This window comes from Theropithecus gelada, chromosome 3 (assembly GCF_003255815.1).
Source record: "Theropithecus gelada isolate Dixy chromosome 3, Tgel_1.0, whole genome shotgun sequence".
Classification (NCBI taxonomy): domain Eukaryota; kingdom Metazoa; phylum Chordata; class Mammalia; order Primates; family Cercopithecidae; genus Theropithecus; species Theropithecus gelada.
The window spans coordinates 168987995-169002542 of NC_037670.1; the positions used below are offsets into that span (position 1 = coordinate 168987995).

General features: G+C 37.0%; 1 protein-coding gene and 1 pseudogene across 3 annotated transcripts in view; both read right to left on the reverse strand.

The window, feature by feature from the left end:
- Positions 1-14548, reverse strand: part of TPK1 (thiamin pyrophosphokinase 1) — a 396830-nt gene that overhangs the window by 188034 nt on the left and 194248 nt on the right. For both annotated transcript variants that reach the window (XM_025380408.1, XM_025380409.1), the window contains exon 5: positions 7833-7905. In XM_025380408.1, coding sequence (XP_025236193.1) covers positions 7833-7905 — 73 coding nt within the window. The remainder of the gene's footprint in view (positions 1-7832; positions 7906-14548) is intronic.
- LOC112621158 lies at positions 5924-7602 on the reverse strand (annotated as a pseudogene). The gene has a single exon (XR_003118673.1). The product of XR_003118673.1 is annotated as an elongation factor 1-alpha 1 pseudogene (transcript).

Here is a 14548-nt window from a genome sequence, read left to right on the forward strand (position 1 = left end):
AATGTTCCGGGGTGAAATACATTTGAGAAACATTAAGGTAAAATTAGATTTTTGGCAGACTTACTTAAAATGATACATGCACAGTGGGTTTCCAAAAGGGGCATACAGAATGTGGCAAATTTCACAAAATCATTAGATCACAGAAATCTTCTTTATATGAAGCAAAGCAGGATCAGTGCTTTTCTGTTTTAGTTCTAAAAGAAGGATCAGATATCTGCTTCATATAAACTTCAATCTGAACCTACTAATGACTGGGGATACCAGGATAAATGACCACAGACTTCAGCTTCCAGAACTTCATATGTTAACAGGGAAAAGGAGTAAAATGATAGAATTGTTTATCTCAAACTCTGCAAGACAGTATAAACAAGGGACTAACCACCACCTCCAGGTGGGGAATTGTGAAGCGATGAATTCATAAATGAAAGGGCATATAAAAATATCTGGCATATTTTAAGCACTAAAAATATCTGGTTGTTATTACTTTTTAGATTGTCATAGTTGGTTGGTTTAGGCGAAGGAAGAATCCCGTGAGTCAGACAAAGGAGGGAAGAGAGAGTCACAGAGGCCCTGGAGAACACAGAGTGTAACATCAGATGAATGAAGAGAGGCAGGCAGGTGCCCCTGGAGGTCCTCCTGTGTGTCTCACTGGGAGCTCTTCAATGTAAAGGGCAAAGTCTCGCCCTTTCTAAAAGCCTTCAGTATGTTAAACAAATTCAAACAAAACAAGCTTCAAAAAACATCAATGGCAATAAAGTCAATTTGAAAGGACTATGATTGAGGCAAGCATAAGAATTAAGGTATATTCAAGAGATAGTTTCACATAATGTTCCCCTGGCAGTCTCATCATTCCCTTGGTGAAATGCTAATAAGGGTTAGACAGCCAGTCTAAGGAATATAAAGTGAAGAACCTGTCAGTTGTCAAGGGAAACTGCCTGTCTATAATTCCCTTAGCAAAGCCTTTATGTCTTAGCATATGTTAATTAGACTTCATGCTTAAGCCTAAAAATTTATTACACTCCAGGCTTTGTTTCATTTTGTTTATATTTTTTAAGGAAATATATCAAGAAATGGAGTTGAGCTTTATATATTTTGTATAGTTTCCGTTTGGCATAATAGTCAAACTTACTAACTTCACAATTTCTAACAGTCCAGTTTGTCATTTTCTCTAATTAATTTTTCATCTAAAAGTTGTTGGCATGTGGCTGAGAAGAACTGAAAAAGAGACATAGTTAAGAGTAGAAAATAATAAGATTCATGAGATTAGGTGGATCAATGCAGATGTTTTTAACTGGAGATTCTGTGAAATGTAAATAGAATCAAACCTGAGGCTTGATCAAATTCAAAAGGATATCCCAAGCAATTCTGATTATGAATCACATCTACATTCATGAATTATGCACTTACAAAGATGAAATGTTTGAAAATATTTTTAAAAAGCAATGTTACTGAGAAATAATAAAATATTAAAAAGGTCTTAAGCAAACAATTTTAGGAAGTAAAATAAAATACTACCAGCTTATATTAAAATAGTGCTTTAGAATTTCCAGAGAACTCTACCTGTATGCCATTATTAGATCATTACTAGAAGCACATGAGAAAGTTGGGGATATAACACTGTGATTTAGTTTCACGTGTGGTGGTAAGATTTTCATATATGTAAATTAACAACACAAATGTAATTTGCACTTAGTTCAAGAAAACAATCACTTTTCTACTTATAAAAGCCTAAAAACTAAAATGCACACTGCTAACAGCCAAGATTAAGTAATAATCATTTGACATCCACACTTAAATGTACCCTCCACCCAATAACCCGTCCTCCCCACTATTTGAGAGTCAATGGGTTTAAACTGGAATTAAAATATAAGCACTTTCTGCTTATCCTCAGTAGCCCATTTATGAAAAATCAGACATTCTATTCAAATGCCAACCAGGTGACAATTTCCAATTATTTTGACTGAGAAAGTTATATTTAAACCCAAATCCCCAATTCCTTACAATGTAACTGAAGCACATTTATACAGGTAATAGCCATTATGATGAAATGTAAAATGACGAGACATTTTCTGCTACTGCATCTAACATTCATAGCATTTTCTATTTATAAAAGGGAGCATTGGTTTTTACAGATTAGATACACTACCCCTGCCCATCGAGAGCACTCTTCAAAAATTTGGGTATGGCCATGCAAGTATTCAATGACGATGCGAAAATACTATACAAAATAATGCTTTAATAAGATATATTCTTCAGTAATTCATGCAATTTGCTTTTAAAAACCCTTATCTTTCCCAAGAGGGAAAAAGATACAATGAAAGACAGGAGACAAAAATCTGCCTACATTTCTTTCTCCATTCCTCCAATTTATAGTGCTAGAATTACCAGGGGACCTGGAATTATCTTATTATCTCTGTAACAGAAAATCTGTGGTTCAGCATCAACTCACCCTTTCTGCTACCCTCATTCACCATATATACATGGGTTCAATGTTTTCCTTAATCAAGCTTGCCTTCATAAATACAGTTACAATGAATCTTTGGGCACCTTCTTGCAATATTCTTGATGCTATGTTCTTCTAAGACTTGGAAGGATTAACAAGAAGATAAAATCAGAACTTGGACCTAGAGTCCTATTCGTGACTTATGACTAGGGTTGTTTTCATCACACCGTCTAGAACATGGCCTTGTGTTGATAGTGACACTTTCTGGAATGGCAAAATGCTCATTGATAACACAAAGAAAAACATACTAAAAATCTGCCTATACCCTTGCTAATTTCATATTACCAAATCACTCTGATTCTTCAGTGTTCTATCTTGGCTCAATCTAATATCTTATAGGTTTTTATTAATAGGTAATTTAATAATTTATCAGTTTATAAGGTTTTGATCTTTCACGGTCTGGTCCAACTATCACACCTTTACCCTTGCTGCCTCAAAATCAAAGGTTTAGAGGGACATACTGGAAACATAATGTAAAGTATTTGATTATGTCGTTGACTGTTATCACATTGACAGTGATAGTGGCATTCATTCCCAGGGGTGCTACATATCCAGTGCAAGGAACAGTTGTCTTACCCAAGAGGCCAAAGGCGTTACCTGTTGAGAAGCAGTAGCAGTGACCCAGTCCCAGTTCTAATAACATTCTCTTTATAGAAAACATGGGCATTGATCCTAAAGCTGTCTCTCACTAGCTCTACCATTTTGCTGAAGTCGCTTAGCTTTCTGGGCCTCAGTTCCCTCATCAAAAAATTGGGATAAAGAATGTTGTTTAATTTCTTCTATTTTAAATTACAGTAGGCCCTTCATATCCACAGGGGATTGGTTCCAGGACCCTAGAGAACATCAAAGTCTGAGGATGCTTAAGTCCCTTAATAGGCCCTGCATATCCCAAGGTTCCCCATACACTGTTGGATGAATCACTGGATACCAAGGGTTGACTGTATTTCATATTTTTATTACATTTACATATTTTAACTCCTATCCTAAATTAATGGCAAACCCTTGTTATTCTGTAATTTTTTAAGGCATCAGCTAAATCCTGCAAGTAGTTCCTTAACCCCCTAAATATTAAGGAAACATGTTTAAAACTCCCTTTCCTAAATCCATTGAAGACTCAACAGAATACAATAATGAAAGAATATCAGGAGTCTGATAAGATAGCATAGTTTCTTCTAACGTTCTCAGAAAATTAACATGGGGATATGCATAATAGATAGACTGAAGTAGGTGATTTTAGCTTTGAATCAAAGAAGCACTGACTGACCCAGAAAAATGAAAAGTAAAATATCAAGAGGAAAATCAGTAAGAGATATTCCTCGTTCTGAGTTAATAGTAGTGAACCAGGCAGAGAGGAGCTAAGACAAACAGGCAAAAGGGAAAGCACCAAGATGTTAAAGCTACCTCAAAACCAGGACTTTATAAATTCAGGACTGTACACCAGTTGCCAGGCTTAACGCTTTGTATGAAGAAATGTTGGCTACACAATCCACTTTCTGATTTTAACAAAGTTTTGGTATTTTAAACTTCTTCACTTTACTAGATTCCAAGTTTCACCTTCATTGCAAACCCAGACCAGGTGGGGAGGGGGTGTATTTGAAAATGAAGATAACCGCCTTTCAATTGTGAAAGAGTGGTGTAAAGGCTGTTTAAGTTGGAGATAATGGCTTATATGAATTGTGTGTAATGTTGCATTAACTTGTTGTAATTATCATCATTATTAAAACTACAGCCAAACACTCACCATGTGCTCTACAGGGCACATTAACTATATAAAAGACATCATCTGTGCCCTCTAGGAACTTAGCCTAAAAGTTCAAAGCAGTGAGTTCAACACTGATACATGAAGAAAGTGGATTATACTGTATCGACCTAGAACTAGGCAGTTCAACAATTAGAAGATTCAGCTAAATCTTACTTTAAAAACTAAACCTCAACAAATATAATTTAGTTTTTAAGGTTAAAATAAAGTGAAGCAGGAAATATAAGATAATTCATCAAGGGGCATTAACTCAAAAATTTCCTCTATCCTTGACCCTTATTTTACTGCCTAAGATATAAAAAGGCTGGCTTCCCCTATTTTCTTATCTTGGATAGGTGTGATCAGGCTGGCACTTCTGATTTTAGCAAGCCAGCAGCATTAAAGAAGGGGGAGAGGAGTCACACCTGACCAGATCTTCAACTTGTTTTTTGAGTATGCTTGTCTCTGCCTCTCTCACTGTTTCTTCTGCTGCTGAAAATATGATTAATATCTATGCATTTGTAAAACTCTGCATTGTAAGCAAGGCTGTGACTTTTCCATCCCAACGAGGTTGAGGTATGGAGTTAATGAGAAGGGAGACTGTGGGGAATGAACAGGAACATGCCAATGTTAAAGTAATTGAGCATGAATATCAAACACTGACTTGGGAACGGTCTTCATTTGCTGAGGGAAAGTCGGATCAGCTGGTGGGCAGATGGGATGTGCAGAGACCTGCATTCACCACCAGCCCCAGAATTTCCATATCATCACACGCTATACCTTATAAGCAAAGCACCTTTGTGTTTCCACCTAGAATCATGTTTCCTTTTTCCTCTCTTCATTTTCCTACCTTTTTCTCTTCCCTCCTTCCTTTCTGAGACAGGCTCCTTCTCTTCTTTATGAATTATCTAATCTCCCCGCAAGCCTCATGAAGAATTTAAAGTTTTGTGATTTCAATACCTGACGTTTCTTTCTTAAAAAATACATACTTTACTAATGCCAGTTTAGAATTAAACACAGATGACGGTGCTGTGGCTAGAATTACTAATGCTATAATTTTTATTTGAAAAACTCTTCACTGTCTTCCAAAACCACTGAGACCTTGAATTACTGGTTACTTTAATACACTACCATGTGACTTATATCATTCCCAATTAGATCATTTATATGTTCTTAAGTGGCAAGGATCTTTGAACGATTTGCATAATAATGAGAAAATTAACACCTTTTCAAAAGATGTAGGTTATTACCAATCTCAGGTTGTAGCGAATAGTTTTATTCAAAACAGAGTAATAATAATTTCAAGAAAACTAAATGTTAAAGAAAAAATGTTAGTCCTAAATTCCAGTGAGTACACAATTATGCATTTTTACAAAAATTCATTTACAAAGATGATTTTAGCAGAGTTTACAAAACCAAAAAATGCACACCTGAAATGTACATTAATTGGGAATTGGTTAAATGAAATAAGACACATTCATTAAATGAAGTTAAAATGATCCATGAGAAACATATAATAATGAGAATATAGGCAACAATTGTGTATTATTAAATGAGCATATATAAATTATAAGCTCTTTTTAAATATATATGTTTAAAGAATTAATTTTTACATAATGGTAATAAAATTTCCCCAAGAGTGTGTTCCAACTTGTCATTTTGTAAGTTTCCAATTTTTTTTCCTCATTAAATTTTTTTAATGGGTCTCAAAATTCTGTGACAAATTTTTGGTCAAGTTGTTTCCATTGAAAAGTACTGATTTTAAAAACTAGTAACTTAAAACTGCCACACACAAAAAAGAAAACCAACGTGGTCCACAAAACATTCTCCTTTCCTTCTGAAGGTTTTATGATGCATTGTTATCATTAACCAGTCTTTCACTACTAAACTTAAATGGCCAGTTGAAACAAACAGTTCTGAGACCGTTCTTCCACCACTGATTAAAAGCTGGGTGGGAGGTATTAGGGATAATATTCATTTAGCCTTCTGAGCTTTCTGGGGAGACTTGGTGACCTTGCCAGCTCCTGCAGCCTTCTTGTCCACTGCTTTGATGACACTCACGGCAACTGTCTGTCTCATAGCACGAACGGCAAAGCAACCCAGAGGTGGATAGTCTGAGAAGCTCTCAACACACATGGGCTTGCCAGGAACCATATTAACGATGGCAGCATCACCAGACTTCAAGAATTTAGGGCCATCTCCCAGCTTTTTACCAGAATGGCGACCAATCTTTTCCTTCAGCTCAGCAAACTTGCATGCAATGTGAGCCGTGTGGCAATCCAGTACAGGGGCATAGCCAGCACTGATTTGGCCTGGATGGTTCTGGATAATCACCAGAGTAATGAAGCCAGCTGCTTCCATTGGTGGGTCGTTTTTGCTGTCACCAGCAACGTTTCCACAACGAACATCCTTGACACACACGTTCTTGACATTGAAGCCCACGCTGTCCCCAGAAGAGCTTCACTCAAAGCTTCATGGTGCATTTTGACAGATTTTACTTCAGTTTTAACGTTGACTGGAGCAAAGGTGACCACCATACCAGGTTTGAGAACGCCAGTCTCCACTCAGCCAACAGGAACAGTACTAATACCATCAATTTTGTAGACATCCTGGAGGGGTAGGCGAAGGGGCTTGTCAGTTGGACAAGGTGGTGGCAGGATGTGATCCACAGCCTCAAGCAGTGTGGTTCCACTGGCATTGCCATCCTTATCGGTGACTTTCCATCCCCTGAACCAAGTCGTGTTAGCACTTGGCTCCAGCACGTTGTCACCATTCCAACTAGAATTGGGCACAAATCCTACTGTGTCAAGGTTGTAGCCAGTTTTCTTAATGTAAGTGCTGACTTCCTTAACGATTTCCTCGTATCTCTTCCGGCTGTGGGGTGGCTCAGTGCAATCCATTTTGTTAATACCAACAATGTGTTGTGCCACCCCCAGTGTGTAAGCCAGAAGGGCATGCTCCCGGGTCTGCCCATTCTGGGAGATACCAGCTTCAAATTCACCAACACCAGCAGCAACAATCAGGACAGCACGGTCAGCGTGAGATGTCCCTGTAATCATGTTTTTGATGAAGTCTCTGCGTCCTGGGGCATCAATGATAGTCACGTAGTATTGCTGGTCTCAAATTTCCACAAGGAGGTATCAATGGTGATATGATGTTCACGCTCAGCTTTCAGTTTATCCAAGACCCAGGCATACTTGAAGGAGCCCTTTCCCATCTCAGCAGCCTCCTTCTCAAATTTTTCAATGGTTCTTCTGTCGATGCCACTGCATGTGTAGATCAGATGGCCAGTAGTGGTGGACTTGCCTGAATCTACGTGTCCAATGATGATAATGCTGACATGAGTCTTTTCCTTTCTCATTTTGGCTTTTAGAGGTAGTCTTCATGACACCTGTGTTCTGGCGGCAAACCCGTGGCGAAAAAGTGTAAGTTTCCATCTTGAATGTATATTACAATTGCTAAAATAAAAAAACTATAAAAGGTAACCAACCAATGAGTTTATCAATGTCTTCCTATACACTGTGAAAATTGGAAACATAGAAAAAGCAACCATATGGAAAGATCTTGAACAAAAAACTGTTTACATTTTACCTTAGTAGCGTAGTATTCTCTGACTTCAGGCCTAATAGAATCAAAGTCTCCATTGATGAATTCAGGCAAAAAGCTGAAAGAAACAGTAAGTCAAGTAAGTCAACTAGTTATTTCTATTTATTTTTGAAACTTTAAAACTGTGGCCAAGTGTTGTGGCTTGCAACTGTGATCCCAACACTGAGAGACTGAAGCAGGAGGACTGCTTGAGGCCAGGAGTTCAAGACCATCCTGGGCAACATGGCAAGACCCTATCTCTACAAAACAATTAAAAAATGAGCTGGGCATGATGGTGCACACCTGTAGTCTCAGCTACTTGGGAGGCTACACGGGGAGGATCACCTGAGCCCAGGAGTTCGAGGATATAGTAATCCATGACAGCATAACTCCAGGCTGGGTGACACAGCAAGACTCCATCTCTAATTTAAAAAATAAAAAATAAAACTGTGATTTTAAGGACCAAAGAGAAAAGTAATATACTCAGAACAAAACCAAAAACACAGAAACTATTTTTAGAGAGAACAGGATGTTACACCATATACTCCTGGTTTCAATGACCGAGGCAAACAATCGGTATCCAACCAATTCATCACCTGAGTCACAATGTCAGAGAATACTTATCTTTTTCAACAAATAGATAAAAATTAAAGGTAATTGGTTTAAAAAATCCTGACAGAAATACTCATCTTTGCATATTACCTTGTACATATATATAAGGTTTTACATTATTGCACCTCACTCAAGTTCAGAAATTTCAACAGATAGGAATAGAACAAATGATCATGAGGATTCTTTGAAATTTTGTGCCAAGCAAGAGTCAGTTCAAAGACATTTTCCAAATATTCTATCGACGTATGTCTAGAAACAGGAATATTTTAGTTAAGGCTGAAATACTACAAGAGTCAAGGTTATTAAATATAGAGAGAGATTCCCAGATGTGGTTGTTTCTAATAATATTACTACTGCCTTTACTTTTCTCTCTGCTATATTTTTAAGTCATTTTAGAAAGCATACCTTACTCCATCTATTATACATAAGCCATCATTTGCTATTTTTACATAAAATATTTACATGACCTGGTAGAGTTTCTTCCCACTTAAAACACCTAATTGTAGAGAAATAAAACATCCCTGGATTTCTCAGTACTGTGCAGAAACCCTTAGCCTGCTGAGCCTCAGAAATGTATATGATACAAACAAGGGAACGGTTGCTTTCACTTCCCGTAAAACTATTCCACCCTTCACATGCCATGAGAATTAAAACTGTAACCATTTATCTAGTTAATTGCTTTGATTCAAAATACGAAAACTTCTTAGGTCTTCTCAAGAGCGCCAAACTGTTATCTGATGAACTAGGTCCCTAGCTCAAGAAGACTGGGGTGTTATATTTCTGGGTATTATATGTCAAAAAAGGTGAAGCCCCAGAACTTGGAGAAAACTCTATGTCATAATATATAAAACATGGGGGGTGTTATCTGGCTCCTGGAGACATTTTATTAATATACCAAAGGGGTTAGGATTCAGGTCCAGAAAATTTCTAAGGAGACCCTTTCAGGAGGGGAGAAACACAGCTGTATATTCTACTTAGTAATAAGAAAAATAAAAAATAAAAATATATTGCCTTATCCGTCACCTATGGGTGTACAACTACCAGCAGAGGACAATGGACCTGGCCTTCACTGCTTGGGCCAAGGGGTAACAAACTAGGGCAAAGGGGACTAATGTTATGACACATCTCTCTCAGAAAATCTGATGTGTGAGTTCAGAAGAAAATTAATACAGACAAAATTTGGGGGAAAAAATACTAACCTTGTCCTTTAGCACATTTCTTTTTGTAAGGTTCTTGACTCAATTGAAAATATTATTTCTGAGGTCAAACCTAATCTAACTGATATCTGTGTTGGGCCACCTCTTCTTTGTGTTACCACAAAGATCTGTACCATATAAACTCCTTAGCTCGGACGAGTTAGGCCCAACTATTTTTTTATTAGTCGATTCATTCCACAAATATTCTCTGAACACTATACGCAAAAGACTACAGCTAATTTCAGAAAAAAGTAGAACTAGAAAGTAAATGTGAGTACTTAGGTGTTTAAATCACATCTGGTTTCAACATCTTCCCATAAGTTTTCTTCCTGGAAACTTCCCTGTACACCGTATCTATTACTTTCAATTTCATTTTATACCTATTAAGGTAAATACTTTATACCTTACCACTGATAGGACCAAAAATAGACTATTAAGTTTTTCCTCTTTATTTTTTCTTGTCGTATGAATTCATTCATTTTCAAAGTTTCTTTAAATGCTTCCACCCATCACCATATAACTGCGTGTAAATTAATACTCAGATGAATCACAGAACATTAGGGCTGGAAGGAATAAAAGAAATTACCCTTCTAATATCCTCTTTATCCTTTCTGAAGAACTGAGATCCAAGACGTCAAGGGCATTTTATCTGTAAAGCCAATGTCCAATCTATTTCACCAAGTAAAGCAACCATTTAAAATTAGGACTCTGGGTCTGGTTCAAGCAACATCCTGGGAAGGCCGACTTTACGTTGCTCTCCAAATTTTAGTCTCTCAGATCTCTAGAACCAATTTGGCAGTTTCCAAATAGTATATTGATTTTGTCAATAAATAAAAATGAAAAATAAAAGCTGATACACACAGGCAACTGAGCATCTATCCCCTTAGGGACAAACCATCCTAAAGACAATGAGGTCTCCCTATATCTTACACTGTGAGTAATGAAAGGAAGCATTCATGCAAATTCACTTATATTTTAGTGGAAAATATTAATAGGAACACAGACTTATATAGGTAATAGATACCTAACTTCTGGTAACTTTTAATATAATTTTCTCCAATGTAACATGTATGCTTTCACATTGAATCAGGATGCTTATTTCTGAGAAGACCCATGCCAAAAATACACCTGGCATTCATGCTGAGATGACTAAAATAATTATAACTTTTCGTCATATAATGCACTCGTTTTTGAAACTTGCTGAAATGTACTTTTTGACGCTGCAATTAAAAGCCCATCTCACTTTTCCTGAGGTGCCTGTTGCCATGGTGCCTGGGCATTCTGAAGAGGTACTTACTGAGGATGACACTTCACAGATGTAGAAGAGCTACGTTATGATATAAATGACAGTTTACACAAGCAGATTATTTTCAGAACTCTTTGGGGACTGATTACACATAGCAACTGACTAGGGGTACATGGATTTGTGTAGCCACTGACCATGTTTCTACCTACTGTCGACTTAGGCACACCGATCTCTCTTTTCTTTGCTATCCTCAATCTATGAGGACTGACTTGTTAGTACTGAAAGGTGTTCCAAACTCTCCACAAATGGCCCAATCAGACTCCTTTAACATTTTCATTTTACCTCTTACCATACTGGTCACTCATTCATTACAAAATAAGAGTCTAAAAAGTACTGAGATCAATTAGTGAACTTAAGATCCATCACACGTAATAATCAAGAGGGAGGCTGATAAATTTAGGAAATATTCTAAATACAGTGGAGTAGATAGAATATAACTACTGCCTTTACAGGGCCTTTTCTGATACCATTGAATGAGACTGTCCCTCCATAAAGCTGTTTTTGTTTTGTTTTGTTTTGTTTTGTTTTGTTTTGCCCCCAGGCAAGACATTATTGCTCCCTTAAAACTTGAATAGCACTAAAATCTCTTACTTTCCATTTCATTTTAAGCAAGTTCTATGTCTTCCAGCTTCTAACAGATGGTAAGGCCTCTGCAGCAGGATCTGTCTCTGATTGATCTTGGTACACCCCAAAGGATGAAGGACACTGACACTGAAAATGATATAATAAGATGCCAAGGTAGAGAAGGAGAAAGAAGGGAAGGAGGAGGAGATGAGGCGGGGGCTGAAAGGGAGAGAAGAGGAGTAGGAGGAACAAGGAGAAAAGGAAAGAAGGGTGAAGAGAGGGGAAAGGGTGAAGCGGGGGAAGAAGAGATAGGAGGAGGTGGAAAATGGTACAAAGAGGAAAGCCAGGAGAGGAAAGGAAGGGCTAGAGGGGAGTAGAAAAGAAGAATGAAAAAAGAAGCATTTATTAGGCACTTATGATTACAACTGCCCTTCCCCCCACTCCCTAGCTTGTGCAGATTATTTAAGCTTTCTGAACCTCATGTCTCCATGTATAAAATGAGGATAATTTAGAGTGCTTGTGAGGATTAGGAGTTAATATATGTGAAGCACTTGGAAAATGCCTGGCACACAGTAAGCATAGTTTGAGCTATTCACTTCAAATAAAAATTACTGCAAGTGAAGTTAAGTAGTTTGCCCTAGATTATAATAAGAGGTAGAGCCAGAACTCAAACCCAGGCAGTTCAATCTTTGTTATTCAATGGCTAAGTATACAGCCTCCCACATACACGCATTTACGAAACAGCACAATGACGCTTTTGGTAGAGAACGCTCTCTGCATAAATGTACTCTTTCCTGCTGATTTTATTAATCACTAGTAATTTGGTCAACCTATATAGTTTATAAAGGTTTCCCTGAGGCACAAGAGTAAAAGGATTTGTGCTAGTGGTACCAGAAAGGAGGACAGGATTTTGAGGATAGACTATGTTAGGAGAAGAAAGTGTGGGAATATTGTTGAAGAAAAGCATGCCTACAGACCTAGAAAGATAGTAGTAGTTGGTCTGAAAAAAGTAGGAATGAATCATTTAAATATTTGTGCTAATATTCTCCATAAAATCATATAAACTTGGTGGTGGGGGAACAAGAGTGACACAAAATATAATATATAAAAATGTTACCACATTTTGACTGTGTTTATAAATACAATCAGCGCAACTATTTTCAATAAATAAGTCTCTAAATACAATAATAGTGCCAAAAGATATGTAAATATTTGTGTAACTTTGGGTAAAAAAACATTCTTAGGAAAGACAGAAAACACAACAATAAATAAGCTGACAGATTATGTAAAAATGTAACACTATGTTAATAAAAAGATAAGGTCAAATTATAACTTTTACATATGCAAAATATATAACCCGTAAGAACTGCTGTCCCCAATACACCGAGAGCACCCAAAAGTGGTAAAGGAAAAAGACACAAATAGAAAAAGGGCCAAAGCCTATTCACACCAGCAGTAAGTATATGAAAACACGGTAAATCTAAAATAATTATCAAGGAAATAAATTTTAAAGCAAAAATAGAGTACTTTCTTTTACACCAAAACTCAAAAATTAAGAAAAGTGAAGTGGGTATTGACAAGGCTGAAATAGTGAAAATAGGCACAAACACAGACTAGTGAAGTCGTGACTAGGATACTGCCTACAAACAGGCAATCCCACTTGAGGAATCTATCCTGGCTTTTTTGTTTGTTTGTTTTTGTTTTGTTTTCACAGTACCTAGGATATCTGCACAACAAAGCAAGGGATATAACAAGGAGAGAAAAAAACTGAATGTCCAACAATATAGGGAAGGTGGAATAAAACATTATGTAACCTGTTAGGGAAAGCAGGCAGCTTTTAGACGAGCTAACCACTGTCTACTGCTCTAGAGGGAATGCCCATCACATGTTACTAAGTGAAAAAAGTCTAAATATATTTGTGCATTTTTGTATAAACATAAAGGAAGTTATGGAAGTGAATGATTCAAGCTATTCCCACTGATTATCTCAGGGGATGGGATTAGTTTTTTCTTTGAAAAATTTTATAAAGCATACCTTAATTTAATAACCTAAAAGAAAATTAATAATGCCACTTGTGAAAGCAAATAAAAATGTGAAGGAAAATGAAAAATTAACTGAAAACGCTTAGACTCTAAGAACATTAAATAGTACTTAGCAGCCACTGAGGTTGTTATAAATGACTTTAGTTAAGTTACCCAAAGAAGACAGTGTTTTATCTCTTAGAATAATTGATTGCATCGTCTCAAACTGTCTAGCCCGAGATTCATCACAAGGCAGAAAATAACACTGTTTCCCAAAATAATTATTTAAGGATGTCTTTATATGCTAACGACATCCAGAGGGAAAAAACAGTAACAAAAACATTAACAAATGAAATATAGATAGAATCTCCGTATCACACAGTTACAATAATGATTGGGGAACAGAATGAGGATGGATCAATGACAAGAAAAAATATATAATTTTGCAGAAGATCTCTTGATTGAGACAAAGAGGGAAACACAGAAAAAGCTGCCAAAAGAGGAAGACTTGAGGGCTCTTACCCTAGAGAAAATCTTCTAGGAAACATATTTTTTTGAATATTTGTTCTATGCCAGTCTCTGTATTTTATTCATACATTTTATGTTTATTAATTAATATAATATTAGCTAATTTCCATAACACTCCTATCAGGCTGATTTTTATCATCTGAATTTTATGGTGGAAAGCCAGGGCTGAGTGATATGAAGCCACTTGCACTGGTGTTACACAGATTCACAAGGTCTTCTCTCCTCCTTCTCTTCCTCCTGCTTTCTTCATTGAACAACATATGCCCTTGACTAGCATAGAGAAGTAATCCTGCTCCACCTCCTGCACAGGATGCAGTTTCGCTTCTTCCAAAATCCTGGCCCTTGTCTGTAATCTGCTTTGCTTGCGTGCCCAACAGAGGGGCACAGTCATCAAGCCGCAGCAGGAGGGCAATGCAAAGTTGCCCCACAGCACAAGTGACAGGCCCCCAGGCACACTCCTACGTGAAGCTAGGTTCATGGTTTGTTTTAATGAAT